The sequence below is a fragment of the Amia ocellicauda genome, chromosome 8 (assembly GCF_036373705.1).
Source record: "Amia ocellicauda isolate fAmiCal2 chromosome 8, fAmiCal2.hap1, whole genome shotgun sequence".
In the NCBI taxonomy this organism is placed as follows: domain Eukaryota; kingdom Metazoa; phylum Chordata; class Actinopteri; order Amiiformes; family Amiidae; genus Amia; species Amia ocellicauda.
Genome location: NC_089857.1, coordinates 20,475,834 through 20,491,206, shown reverse-complemented (window position 1 = coordinate 20,491,206; position 15,373 = coordinate 20,475,834). Strand labels below are relative to the sequence as shown.

At 37.2% G+C, this 15,373-nt stretch overlaps 1 protein-coding gene across 6 annotated transcripts in view; it reads right to left on the bottom strand.

Moving 5' to 3' along the window:
• adamts3 (ADAM metallopeptidase with thrombospondin type 1 motif, 3) overlaps window positions 1-9,004 on the bottom strand; it is a 74,229-nt gene extending 65,225 nt beyond the window's left edge. For all 6 annotated transcript variants that reach the window (XM_066710623.1, XM_066710625.1, XM_066710626.1 and 3 more), the window contains exons 1-3: window positions 8,670-9,004; window positions 7,965-7,986; window positions 6,612-7,033 (exon numbers count right to left, since the gene is read on the bottom strand). In XM_066710623.1, the coding sequence (XP_066566720.1) occupies window positions 6,612-7,033; window positions 7,965-7,986; window positions 8,670-8,735 (510 nt within the window). In that variant the 5' untranslated portion in view covers window positions 8,736-9,004. The remainder of the gene's footprint in view (window positions 1-6,611; window positions 7,034-7,964; window positions 7,987-8,669) is intronic.
• Between the last annotated feature and the right edge of the window lie 6,369 nt (window positions 9,005-15,373).

Here is a 15,373-nt window from a genome sequence, read left to right as displayed (position 1 = left end):
AATGGAGAGTTTATCTCCATTGAGAACTGTGTGCTTCTCTAAGATGGAGCAGAATCGTGGTAGTCCAGGAATGTTTCCAGGTCAGTGTAATTTGCAAAAGGGTTTGCATGTGTATTATAGCAGTTACCAGCACTTCAGGGAAAATACAGGACTGTGGTAAGATATAGTGACCTAGTTGAAACTGGACTACTTTTTTATTTCAAGAGTATAAATCAGTGAAATCTCCCGCAACCCTCACCAGGATAAGCAGTTTCGAAAATGGATGGATGGATGGAAATCAGTGAAATCAAACATCAGTACTCTTAGCTAACTGATGCCAAGACAGTATTTATCCTAAACAGAATTTAAAGAAAGACTTTTGCTCTGAATTGTCCTAGAAATGATCCCTTAATATACCTCAAGTCGCACACTAAAACATCTCTGGGGGTCAAACTTCAGAAACAGGCAAGTATTTAACTGAATAAACAAGAACAATCAAAAACTATTAGTGAATATGACTTTTGTGCCCGCTGTAGCACACCACACTGAGAAACTTCTCTATCAAGAGGAATTTATAAAACACACTGGGAAAAGGCTACAAGAACATCAGATATATTTACATGATGTGTCCCCATGCCTGGGAAGATGACACTGTATGCTAAAGTACAGTGTTAGTAGCCAAAGTGAAACACAACAAGTGTGCATGTGTGAATTTGCCAAAAAACTTAAAATGCAGAGTTTATTTGGTCTGCTCTCTTTGGTTACTATGCCACTTTTCTTAATGTTGCATCCTGTAAATTTCACCACCATAGCCTGATAAGAGCTCACCAGGGATTTGGAAAATGAGGCAAATATAAAACAGCCCCTTTCCACAGTGTTTGAGAAGTTTCATTTCAGATTCTTAGGGGAATATGAAGTCTGGGATAAAGTCTGTAGTGTATTTTAAAGTTAAAATGTAAAGGCAATATGTATTTTAGAAAAACAAAGTGGTCAGAAAACAAATATCAAAACCACCTACAAAATTTATCTTGTACAGTTGGAAGAAGTTGAAGACTTTCATTTTGGCCTTTTGTGTCATATATTCCCCACAATTGTATTAACCTTTCATTATCTGAATAGTGTGTGTGTCTGTCAATGGAAAGTCAAAGCAGTGTCATGGTGTTCGTCATTTACCAAAAGCTGTTTGAAATTAAACATTTTTATAAAACATTGGCTATACCTTTCAGTGCCATATCTAAGATATACTTAAGTTGCCAAAATTTGCACACAAAAAAAAAAGCATAATTCTTCCACAATCTTGCTAGCATGGCTCTGTAAATTAATATAACTGAAATGCATTTACTTCGGTCGAGAACTCTAAACTCTCTAGGACATTGTTCAACTTTACAGGAATGTTAGATATGAATCAAAGGGAAAAACTATTATTTCAATTACCTTTTACGGTCATTGCCAATCCCTATAAATGGGAATTGAACAAGCAATGGCATTTTGGCAGCAAACGTCAAAGGAAAAGACCCATCAATATCATGAGCAGTATTACTCTAAAGACAAAGGTCTATAGGATAGCGCAGTCATGCGAGGCCCAGTGTTACTCTGAAGCCCTGCCAACGGCTCTTCAACACAAGCAGCATTTATCAATGAAATAATAGCACTTCCTTGAAGTACCACTAAATTACTAAATTCTCTCTTAAAATGTTGTCTATCCCGGCTGTCTTTCCCTGTTGTATATGATTATGATGTTGAATCAATGATAAATTACACAGGGAAATTAAAGATGCATTATAGATTGGACTCTGCCTACCGCATCGGTTATGCTTTTGAAAAGGATGGGTGGTGGAGCACGTGGAATAAAGAATTGCATTTCCCAGAATGCCTGTGTGTCCAAAAGAAAGCCATTGTGCAAACTCAATTACTGGCAAACTATTGGGATATAGCTGTCTATAATAAAGCATGCATATGTATAATACACATATATATATTGTTTAGGTTGTCTATGTAAAGGTTTCGATGTCTACATAGACCTGTAATCTATGGAAAAGGAAAATACAGTAATAATTAAACTTTTAAATGTAACACTGTTTTGAATAATATATTTATTTCCTTACGCATTACTAAACAGATGAGCTATTTGACTGTAGAAAGCAACCTCAGACATAGGGCAGATGTTTAAAGCCTACTTACTGTGTGTTTTATAATGATAGGCATCAACATGGGACACTCACAGCATTCAGTCAACCTGTACGTGACACACTGGTGTGTTACAGTCTCTGTATTCTGTGCACACTGTGGGCTTCTCGAATCCTGTCCATACAAAGGCACACCGGTCTTTCTGACATGACAGCTGCTGAGAGAATCTAATATAACTTTTCTGCCGAGATGTGGACTGAGCACCCTAATGTTTAACAAGGGAAACGTCAGCTGGGACTGATTGACATGCCTAGACCAGAGCAGCCTAATGAGCTGTCAGAGACCCTGTGTAGCCATTGTGGAGCGTATAATGTTGCCGGTGATCAACGCGGTACTGTAGTCATAGCGAACAGGAGTGGAGGAGTGGTGAATGAGAGCGGGGGGCGGAGCTTGTGCGCTTGTTTTTTAAAGTTGTTTTTTTTTTTTTTTTTTTCACCGTTCACACATTTGTTTGGCCCGGTGGCACTGAGTTTTGGCCAGAGAAAAAGGAAAGTAGAAAAAGTGGAGACAAAATGTGGGCTAAAGGAAGGACACAGCGCCCACTGACATGTCCACAGTAAGGTCTCCTGGCCAGTGAGCTCAGGTGAATCCAGGATTCAAACCTTTGATCTGAACTACAGGATGAAGAATTTCTGCTAGATTGTGAGTGAGATTACACACTGGGGAGTCTTTAACTTTTGTGTGCAATTAGTAACTGCCCTCAGCTAAAAAACAACAATTGTAAGGATCAGTATCTCAGTCTCTACCACAGAATTATCATGTACAAACACAAAATAATACCCAACAGGACAGTACATGCCAAAATGAAATCCAGTAAAAAGAGATCTCTGGAAACCTGTGGTTTGAAAATTAGATTATAGCCTTCACAACCACTAACTAGAACAATTAGTTTCAAACCATTCTCAGTAAGGAAGACATCACTTTGAAAATATGTACAGCTAGATTATACTCCACACTCTACTCTAACACCAAAGCCTGCCTTAAGCCGTCTATTACAATGCTCTTCTTAAAGTATCATTCCAGCCAATTAATGTGCAAACTAAATGCAATGAATCACTGCAAGGATATTCCTATTAACTCTCTACATCCTATCCCACCAAAAACTTGGCCACAATTAAATGCCTCCTCCGATAAACCTACTATTGATAGAAGAAGGTTAATCACTGTACATCCCACTTGGATTTCTCTAAAGCAGGGGAAAAGCTGCCACATAAGTATTTGCCCCAGCAAAGCCTTGCAAAATGGAAATTCTTATAATTAACAACAGTAAAACATACACACAGAGACGGCCCAGAACAACGCTTAAGATCAAAGGTTCGCTGTTTGATCCGTGCCCGTAGGTAACTATTTAGACTTCCTGCCAAAAGTAGAAAAAGTAAGTTTATCCTGAAACAATATGTTAATAATCAAAAAGCTGACTCATTCTGCACTAGGATACCCCAGCATGTGACGTCAAACCAACTCAGGGAATTGAGCTGCTGTGCTTAATTGATCATAACCACTGCGCTTATTATATTCATCTTTCAGTTTACTTTTACTTACACCTCCAGCCTCAGTGTTGTCTAAGTACAAATTTAACTATAACCACAAAACACAAATGTGTCCAACAAAAAAAAAAAAAAAAAACTATAAAGAGTTTTATTTTTCCTTATACTATGGACCAATTAAATACTGGTCATTTTCTAAACTATTTATTACAAATATAATATGTCCCAATACCTTTTTAAATAACCCTGCACCACTCGCTATAATATGTGCTTACACTATCTTTGCCATTCCAAATTGTTATATTTCATTAAGAAATGTCACTGTGTAGAAATTAGATTATCCTGGTTACCTTGGATACACACAGTAACAGAGCTGCTGGCAGGGACTGGCCTGTATTGCTGCTAATAGGCGTCACACACACTACAGATTGTTGCAAACATTTCCCTTTCTTTCAGAAATGACCTCCATTAACGACACATTTCTACTAATGTGCCGTAAAATCTCCAAATGGGTCTTAATTAATCAATTAGAAGTCAGTCAATTAGAATTTATCTGTGATCACTTGGAACCACTCCAGTTCAAAAACATGTGGTGCTATTAAAAGGGTTTCATATATTTTAAGAATAAAACAGATGCTTTTAACTTTGATGTAACTTGGTTGAAATTGTCAGCTATGATTTTTTTTAATTATTCACTGGTCCACAGTGTCATTGGTAATTTCATCTATCCCTTCAAACCTTTGTGGCTATATACCACAAATCAAAATGTGAATGTGGAAAGGTCTCTCTCCAGATGACAATTAATGTTGCATTAAAATAAATAAATGAAGCAATAAATAAATATATAAATACTTTTTGCAAACATTATCTTGAAATTATAACGCAATCATTTATTTCAGTGGGTGTCATATTTCCTGCTTCCAGCTGTATCTGAACCTGAACAAAATATTTATTCTTACACTGTGAACAAAAAAATAAAAATATTTGGAAAGCTTGCACATTCCACTGGCTTTCAAAACACAGAATGTGTGTTCTTGCTCTATAACCTGATTAGTTGTGCAGCTCGGTCTATACATTACAGGGCTAAGAGGTCAAGTGAATCCATTTCATCCTTAACTCTTGAATATCAGAATGCACTGCACTGAAATAATCCATATTATGCTAGTTCTGATGGTACGTACCAATGTATTGCTATTCATCTACATTAGCACTGGGTCCAAAGGCACAGAAGCTCAATAAAGAACATGTTTTCCTCTGTCAAACACCAATGGGAGTCCATGCTTAAGAGTCGAGTTTTATCATACATATTTTGAGGAAGAATACTATTTATACTAATATTCATGTTTCTAAAAACCCTACATGTTTCTTATAGTGGTGACAGACATGTAAAGTATTTAGAAGCTTTCCAGTATACAAAAAATATTTGTTTTAATTTCAAGTTGATGTCACTTGTGTCAGAACATTTTGAGCACTGTTTTTGGATGCTCTTGCAGTAATGTGCTCCTTCATACTATCAGTGTGGGAGGCTGGTCTTGCCCGTGTGGTGCTGTGTCTGGCCCAGTATGACTAGTAATCCCATTTCAAAGATTAAGTCATCAAACACAAGCAATCTTTAAACTGTAAATAATGAGGATTATTGTTTCTTATCATGCTATGCTGAGAGGCAGAGCAGTGCATAATCTGCTTTTGAATCATTATAATGGTAACCAAGCTGTTGACACTCACAGTTTACACATTCCCTAACTTCTGGCATAGGCCTACATCTATTAGTGTCTTTATAGATAACGACTGTAAACTGTAAGTGGTTTACATTATTTGAAAAAATATGATTGTTCTTGTTTCTTTACTTATTCTGTATTGCGCATTGTAGAGGGATATTTATAAATCGGAAACAACTTTTCAGTTTGTTATACTGAAAAGTCAATTCCAAGAATGCTTTCAAAATATTTATTCATGTAATAAAAATTGAATAGATGGTTATATGGCATAACAAAGAAACTTGAATTATTCTTTGCCATCTGAAGAAATCTACATTAAATCAATGTTTGGGTGTTTGCATTGTTTTAGTAGCCTGTGTAGCCATTCTGCATTCACACAAAAAATGCAAAAACAAATAAAACCACTATTATGTTGAAAAGAGAAATAAAACATTGTTCATTACGATTTTGAATGTTATCTCCCAGTTTCAGCAACATTTTCTGGAGTTTCCTACACATCTTGCTTTTTTTTTTTTACAAGCGTAAAATAACAAACACAAAAAAAAAAATGTCCGACCCGTATACCGTAGTTGTTGACAAAGTTCCAACTCGTACATGCTGACCAAGGTCTGCAGTAAATCAAACATTTCATGGTGGGTTCCCATTGAGTAGAAGGAAGAAGCCCTCTGGCAAATGTGGCTGTTGTCAAGTACCAAGTTTGTAATTTACAATCGGTGGGTGGCTCGGTTTAGATTTAATCTGGGCATAACAATCTAATGTTATTCTTGTTATCATGGAGCAGCTGTAAAATCCTCTATCAGACGAACTGTTTCTGTTTCGGTGTTAAATTGTCTGTGTGTTTCAGTGATTCTATTTTTTCAAACTCATCTTACCCTCATTCCCTCCATTTTATTAGATCACTATGTGCTTCCAAAACATTTATGTGGCACAGTTTCATAGTTCCCAAGCATGCACAGAATGTATGACATCTTCTTGTTCTGGCTTTTATAAGGTCCATTAGAGTCTAGAGTTTATAAAGTTTCATGTGTTCTGATTTTGATGTTATTGTAACACACTAAAACATGAACAAGTAGTACTGAAGATGGGGCTTTGACATGCTGTTGTTCAGCTGGGTATAAAACCAAAAAACAATATTAAATTGCTTTCATTAATACACGGGTACTGTTTAATAAGGGAGGCACTAAGTGTTCAAGTTTGCAATAAAAGAAAAAAAAGAGACAAGAAAAGAAGTAACACCTACCAGACCATCACAGTTGTTAATGGCAACCGAAGCACCAGGGACATCTGAGATGTCTCCAATAAAAGTACAGTCAGTTTTGAGCAGCTCTCGCTTCACGATCCTCTCAGTGACGTTGCTGGTGTCCTTCCCATGGCCCGCTCCGCTTCCACGCTCAGCCCCTGCCACCCCGTTGTGCCACTCAACCATAGCTCCCGGGGCGACCAGCCTGTCGTTGAGACGCAGGCGCAGATGAAACTCCTTCCCGAAAGCTGTGACATTAAAGAAGAGCTGCTGTTTCCGTGCCGGGTCTGAATCTCTGGACAAATCTCTCTTCACTCTTTGCTTGTGGTTGGCCGAGAGAAGGTGGGACAGGTAGTGCCCTTCTGAGTCGGTACTGAACGGAGTGATCAGTCCATACTCTCGCAGTCTGTTCCTTAAAAAATCTGAAAGGAGAACAGGAATAGGAGAAAGTAAGGAGCAGAAATGCATCTTCCCTGTGTTGCTCTTATTTTGTAAGTCACCCTGGACAAGGGCGTCTGCTAAGAAATAAATAAATATAATAATAATAATAATAAAATACCCTATTGGAAGATGCTACATACTCCAACATGAGTAATTCATCATCTTTAAGTGATTTTACAGCAGAGGCAAAATACTAGGAAAATGTTGTATTGCACCACTTTAGCATTTCCACATACATTTTAGGTGGAAAGCAGGGAGGAAGGGGGGGGGGGGGATCAGCTACTAAATGGCAGTTAATCTGCACTGGACACATTTGATTTATACTGAGTTCCTCAATCAGCAGCTCATTTGCGGTCATGTCAGTAGCGAAAGGAAGTTTATAATATTCCTACAGTCACTTTCATTTCACAGCAATTTTCCATTTTAATTTGGCTTGGGCCTGAGACATATAAATGATTAACTGCTGACAGGTAGGCAACAGGAGGGAAAAAACATTAGTTAAAAGGGGAGCCAGATTTGCAAAAATTGGCAATTTGTGTGAGGAGTTGTGTTTAAAAGTATCTGAATGCATTAAAAGCAGATTAAATATAGGATAATTGGAAAGCTGTATATTTTAGAGATACTGGTCAACGTTTTCTGTTAATTATTATTTTTTAGTTATTACAAAGTATTAATTTAGTGTATGTCAAATGTTACAAAGCACTGAATCCAAAGGGAGCACCCTTAGCAATTACAATCTTAATACAGGTATGCATGGTTGAAGGAGTAAAAACATCAACATTTAATTTTACAGTTGATGGCTGGATGATCAAATATAAATAGAGTTTTATAGAAACATTTAAAAAAAAAAGTACCAGCAGTCTGAAAGTCTGTGTTAATCAGTATGTTAAATCAGTATGTATGTACTCTTACCTGTTTTATCTACTTCGCCAGCCTAGAAAGAAAGTAGTGAAATGAAAATTAATCAAAACAGCTCATAACAAATACAATATTTATACCAAACTCTACAGAGCAGATGTCTAAATACACAATTTGACTCCCAAAAAGTTTTTAGACCCTGACAGATGTGGCAGTAATTTTGCTTTCACTTTCACGTGTTCACTGGGCAGAAAGACATTTGTGGGAATAACACCCAACAACTTAACACAACGTGAAGAGGAATGTAACACGTCTGCAATTACAATCCCAACACAACCCTGCACAGTTTACAAGAAGGGAACAGCCTTTAAATGCCTTCACTCTATCCAGATGTTTAAAAGACAGAGAAGCACTTTCTTCACACACATGATGGACCTAATACACTGAAAGCATAGAAGAAATAAGCAAACCGATCCCGTTATAAGTTAACACACTAGAAAGCCTTAGGTTTCATTTCATGTATTAGCCAAAAGCACTATGAAAGTGGAGATACATCCCACCACTGACGTCATCTGAACATACAAAAGTTGCATACTTTGTTACACACTGACACTGTCTCCAATGCTGATACATTTTCTAACACAAACAATATGCACGCATCTTTGCAGACGTCCTCCAACAGTTCGCGGGATGCACCAACTGCTTTCAACAGACATACTCGCAGATGCAATTAAAGAAACACAAAAAAGTTGCCTTTACCTTGTCAGCTGAAGTCAAACTCACTACTAGCATGCCAGCTACAAGAATGCATGGTGACAGAACCATCACGAGTCGTTTTCACTAAGAAAAGAAAGTCTTCTCCAGACCTCCAATATCAGAGTCTCTAAACTGTGTGTTCTGCAAGCTTGTGCCTAGAGTCGCTGTGTCTGCATTGACTTTGTACGCTGCAGTGAGTTTGCACCAGGGTTGTTATGCCTCCTGGTTGCAGCACTTGAGTCGGTTTTTGTGTCTTAAGGTTGGAAAGTTGTTAGTAGGATCTGTCTAGTGTTAGTGCTGCCCCGGTGCCGCTGTGAGAGCAGAGTCTGAGCTCCGCAGCCCGGTTCCTCGCCGCCTCTATACAGCCCCGCCCGCCCCGCACGCCACGCCTCCCGCAACACACGCGTGTAGTTTGTGTGTCTGAACCTCTCCTGCCAACAACAGCATGGATAATAAAATACAAACGATTTGATTTTTTTTTCCCCTAGTATGGGGATTAATTTAATTGAACAATGCATTAAGTAGGGATTCCCTACTGGGGAGGGGAGATGAGTGAGCTAGACAATTTATGCTTTGTGTTGAGTTTTTTTGGGGTGGGGGGGGATACTTTTTTTTTTTCTTTTCTTTTCTTTTACTCAGATCTTGCACTGCTTGCACGCTCAACACGCACCACCTGAAAATACAATCCCAATGTTGTTGTACAGCTTGATTGGGGGGTATGCACAAGTTGAATGATGACTTTGTCTGCAATGACTATGATTTTTGTTATCAAAGGGTTCTGGACCATTGTGATGCCAGGGCTGTGTAAGAAGATTGAGAGCCCGAATCGCAAAGTCCAGAGATAAGACCGAAAGTACTGCATTAGCTTTGAAGTCTTCAACGGCGTGAAATCCTACTGTTCTCCCATTTGAAGGCTTCAGAGACGTGCATGAAAACAACGCCAAGGGGAAAAAATTGCGATTTTTTCCAAAACAATGTAAACATAATAATAAACTACAAGTTTAAGAATATTATTTTTTTCATGAGAAGTTGTTCTTATTCGATTTGCATTTAATCTAATAAACGTGGACATGAAATTTTCTTGAAACAACTGAAGTATATTATAGGCTTTATAATCTACATTTAATTAATGCACTTTTGCAATTTTTAAATTGTACTTGTATTAAGCTTAATTTGAATTTTATATTCTACTACCCTGGCCAAGAAATAACTAACTAACTAACTAACTAAATATTATTTTCAAATAAGCAATCCATGTAAGGCTCTTTAAAAACAATGAATTGGGAAATTAAAACAACATTTAGTATAAGACATTTATACAAATTATATTTAATTGATTTTAAAGATAGTGTATCTGTAAAATACAGTTAAAGTTTATTTTGATGAAGAATGTAGTCATATCCAAGAGGTTGAATAGCAATACATCATGTTGTTGCCAGAACAACCATAATGTATTGTTTTGATGTGCATGGAAAAGATTATAACAATGCAATGGAAATCCAACCTAAATTTGACCTATGAGTGTACATATGTGAATGTTCAGTGTCTCCTATCTGTAGGTTTAATGCTATATACAAATCGGTAGAGAATCACATTTTTCTGAATCTTTGCATTTAAAGTGGCATTATCTGTTTATGGTGTATCTTATCTAAAGCTTACCAGACACTGAAGATACATCATTTAAATTCCATTATGTTTTCCTGAAGTTTGGACTGTTACAGACTTACTTGGCTTTAAAATTAAATAATGTGACTGATGTCCAGGACCAGAAATGTGACAATGATTTCCTTGGCTTTCAGTGCCAGATGGATTTAAAACCAAATATAATAATGGGTTTGGCCACATTTTATATATTTTTTGCTAATATTGCCCTCTGGTATGAGTTAATATCAAATTCCAGTCTGCTAAATGTGTTGTATTTAGTGATTTATTTGATTATACCATCTCAGTTTGAATTACACATGTTCATACTTATTACATTTCATAACAGAACATATTTTATATATTCCATAACCATACATTTAATTGAAGGGAAAACAGAATGCTGAATTTAATTAATTTAACAGACAAATGACAAAAATAGAACAATACTAATCAAATACATTGTATTGGGATACACAAATAAACCTAATTTCACAACCAATGGATAATTTAATAATTCCCACACTATGTAATTGATTCCAAAAACATATAATATATATAGATACAGGCTGTGTATAAAGTTTGGTATTAACATATCTCTCAATCCATGTGTTTTGGCCAGCTGGTGTGCAGGTGAAGTAGTGATGGAGATGTGATCACGTCACACATCTGCAAACCTCATGTTTCATAAACTCAGCAAGATGGACTCCCTTTCAGTGTAACCCATATATGTAACACTTCTCCATTGTTCACCATGGAGGTATGTTACCACAACTTCTCCTACTTGGCTCTAACTCAAGGAGGTATTTGTGCAATAAAAAGTGAAAACAAACAAAACCAGGCTGATAAACTGTAAATTATGACACAATATAGCCTGTTTACTTTTTTATATCGTTTCACTTATTACCCCTCTGTATTGTCTTATTTTTTTATGTGACACCAACCATTTGATTTTGTAACATTTTTTACATTCACAGCTTGCACTGTAAAAGTAATCACATCATCACCACATTTAAATATTCAGTATTTCAAATAACATACATTTTCAACAGCATTTTGGTGCCATATATAGAGATAGATAGAAAGATTATATATAGATATATAGTTCAAAGACATATTAGACGACCACATAAAAGATGGGAAGATGTCTTTGATTTAATAATTTAAATTAAGAATAAACTTTGCAGGCATGACGTGGAAGACATGAAAGCGCATGAGATCGAAACGAGTGGAAACATCCTGGGGAGGCCTTCATACAGCAGTGGATCAATATAGACTGTTGATGAAGATATATACACTCACCTAAAGGATTATTAGGAACACCATACTAATACTGTGTTTGACCCCCTTTCGCCTTCAGAACTGCCTTAATTCTACGTGGCATTGATTCAACAAGGTGCTGAAAGCATTCTTTAGAAATGTTGGCCCATATAGATAGGATAGCATCTTGCAGTTGATGGAGATTTGTGGGATGCACATCCAGGGCACGAAGCTCCCGTTCCAACACATCCCAAAGATGCTCTATTGGGTTGAGATCTGGTGACTGTGGGGGCCAGTTTAGTACAGTGAACTCATTGTCATGTTCAAGAAACCAATTTGAAATGATTCGACCTTTGTGACATGGTGCATTATCCTGCTGGAAGTAGCCATCAGAGGATGGGTACATGTTGGTCATAAAGGGATGGACATGGTCAGAAACAATGCTCAGGTAGGCCGTGGCATTTAAACGATGCCCAATTGGCACTAAGGGGCCTAAAGTGTGCCAAGAAAACATCCCCCACACCATTACACCACCACCACCAGCCTGCACAGTGGTAACAAGGCATGATGGATCCATGTTCTCATTCTGTTTACGCCAAATTCTGACTCTACCATCTGAATGTCTCAACAGAAATCAAGACTCATCAGACCAGGCAACATTTTTCCAGTCTTCAACTGTCCAATTTTGGTGAGCTTGTGCAAATTGTAGCCTCTTTTTCCTATTTGTAGTGGAGATGAGTGGTACCCGGTGGGGTCTTCTGCTGTTGTAGCCCATCCGCCTCAAGGTTGTACGTGTTGTGGCTTCACAAATGCTTTGCTGCATACCTCGGTTGTAACGAGTGGTTATTTCAGTCAAAGTTGCTCTTCTATCAGCTTGAATCAGTCGGCCCATTCTCCTCTGACCTCTAGCATCAACAAGGCATTTTCTCCCACAGGACTGCCGCATACTGGATGTTTTTCCCTTTTCACACCATTCTTTGTAAACCCTAGAAATGGTTGTGCGTGAAAATCCCAGTAACTGAGCAGATTGTGAAATACTCAGACCGGCCCGTCTGGCACCAACAACCATGCCATGCTCAAAATTGCTTAAATCACCTTTCTTTCCCATTCAGACATTCAGTTTGGAGTTCAGGAGATTGTCTTGACCAGGACCACACCCCTAAATGCATTGAAGCAACTGCCATGTGATTGGTTGGTTAGATAATTGCATTAATGAGAAATTGAACAGGTGTTCCTAATAATCCTTTAGGTGAGTGTATATAATATACAAAAACACACACACACACAAAGGTTTTAAAACGGTGCATTAAAGTGTTAAATCAGCTCCCTAAAGCAGATTAGCCTGTGATAAGCTTTAGAGCCTTCTTCAGGTGTGTGATTAGTTTACGTTAATCCACACCCCCTGTTGTGTCCTAATGCTTAATCAAATACATATTCACATACTCTTGTGTGGTTTATCAATTAAATACACATATAAAACCAGTGAACTTCAGTATGGTTTTAGATGACATTTGTCACTCTGTATAACCTCCGTCACCAGCTCATCCTAATTGGATTAACAATTGAAATAGATTGTAACCTGACCATTGTAATTTTGAAACTAAATGTGGTGTATTGATTATATTTACAAATTCCAATTATATCTATACTTTATAACTCGAATGAGTGATTGCATTTGTATTTTTGAAACTACATTTTTCTTGCAGACATTTCCAATATTGTCTTGACTGTTACCATATTTTGCCTGGTTTTCTTTAAAATACAAGTGGCATGTTTGTATCTTTCTCCATTTATGAAACGTTATGAATGTTCTATAATGGATGTGTCCGTAGTACTAAAATCAACTTCTGTGATATTTATTTCTTGGAAACTCCCTCTGGAGTTAGTCTATTGCAGAATTCTGAGGAAATGTAGTACTTGTAGGTCAAACAGTTTAAAAAACTTTAGTAGGGTAAAACAAACTTCCATTTATTTGCTCTCTAGCTTGCTTGATTTTCAGTAAAATACTAATTGACTGGCCATTTTGACTGGGAATGCCATTAAAACCTCAGCTCTGTGTACAGTCATGTCCTACTATGCTGTAAAAGCACTTACTCTTCAGGATCAGGGACACTGCTGAAACTGCTGACAATTTGTCATAGAGATTAAGAAGAAACGCATCCCTAAATAGATTTAAACCTATCTGTCGAGAGAGCAGTCATTTCTTCCTTTTCCTGAAATATTTCCCTTTGAAGCAAAAAAGAAAAGCTTAATTTTCAGTTAATGTAAACACTGTCAGTTGTTTATCAATCTATGTAAACTTGACTGGCTCCACAAAGCACTTTAAATGGCTGCTGTTGGTCTTGAATATCTTCTGGTTTTATGGATATCTCCATCTCAAAATAATTAATTGTTTTATCACACACATGTACAAGAGCTCAACGCCTCCACATCCCCCTACTTTGATAGTTTCATTGGGGAGTAAACTCTGATGTTTGTGGTTTGTGCCTTTCCTGCTTTGCTCAGCATTATAAAAAATAATAAACACGGCTTTCTTGAATTTCTTGTTTTTGGTTTTTGGACTGTAAACGAGTCCACACAATGATAAACATTCTCATTTCCAATATGAGTTTAGTTTTCTCTTGAATTACTAACCTTACTGTAAACTGTACTTATTTAGAATTAGGTCCATATCTTTTCAGAGTTTGTTCAACTGATTCAGGGTCAAGACAAATCTAAATATTCTGGTTCACTGAACTGCGTTACAACCGGGGTTTGTAATCTTTGGAGTGTCACAGTAAAATATCAGTGGAGTGACAGTATAAAATGTAGACCATTAATACATTCAACTACATCTGTATGTATTTTTTTCTTCATATTACAGCATAGTATTGTTTTAGAACTGAAGCATATCTGCTTTTAAGGTGCTTGGGTTTGATCATTATTTTATTATCTGTATTATACCTAGAGATGTTCCCATCAGATTAAATAATGAATTGCTAATTGTGGTTTGTTATTGCAGACATTTTAGACCCAGTCCAGCAACAAAACTGACAAATCTGTGAATGTCAAAGTGGCGGTGGAGATTTTTTTCTCTCTCTGCCCTAACCTTTGTTCCTTAACAAAACCGATCCTCGCCTAGACAAAAGGGGCTGAATGTATCAAATGAACACTTGTCACTGTGACCAGTTGAAACCTAGTCAAGGGGTACAATGACCAAGTCTACATGGAACAGGCCTCTATTTGATGTCAGCAAATTAATTTAATAAAAAAGAGAAAAGGTATTGATAACTATTCTCTCTTTTAGTCTCAAGTCTCAAGCCTCAAGTCCCCGCCCACACACAAAAAAGTTAAATATTTATAAAAAATCATCAGTACTACGAAAGATGTTTAATTTTGTGCTATCTCTATTTATTCGGTCATATTTCTGCTATTAGACAAGCATGAGTGCCCACAAAAAGTCTAAAAAAGGGATAGTTGAATGTGCAGTAGGTTATATAGAAGTAGCTACAGAATGTATTGGGTTCTTATACCCTCAAGGGTTGTTTCCCACAACAACCATAACTATGCTACCTTTAGTGTTGGGACTGTGAAAGGGCTTTGTGTGCAGTGGGATTGTATTTGTCAGGTATGAGCGCTGACTGTGTTGTAAATGCAATGTCAGCGGGAATACCATTGTCATGATAGTGTTTGGCACCGTAAGGCTGCAGAAATGCCCTTTGCCAAATGCGTTGACAGCATGGAGTTCCTTTTTAGTTGCACAGCAACCAATGGGGTAATTAAAAATATTTTAATCATTAAACATCTGAAAACAAGCCTGCAAGCCC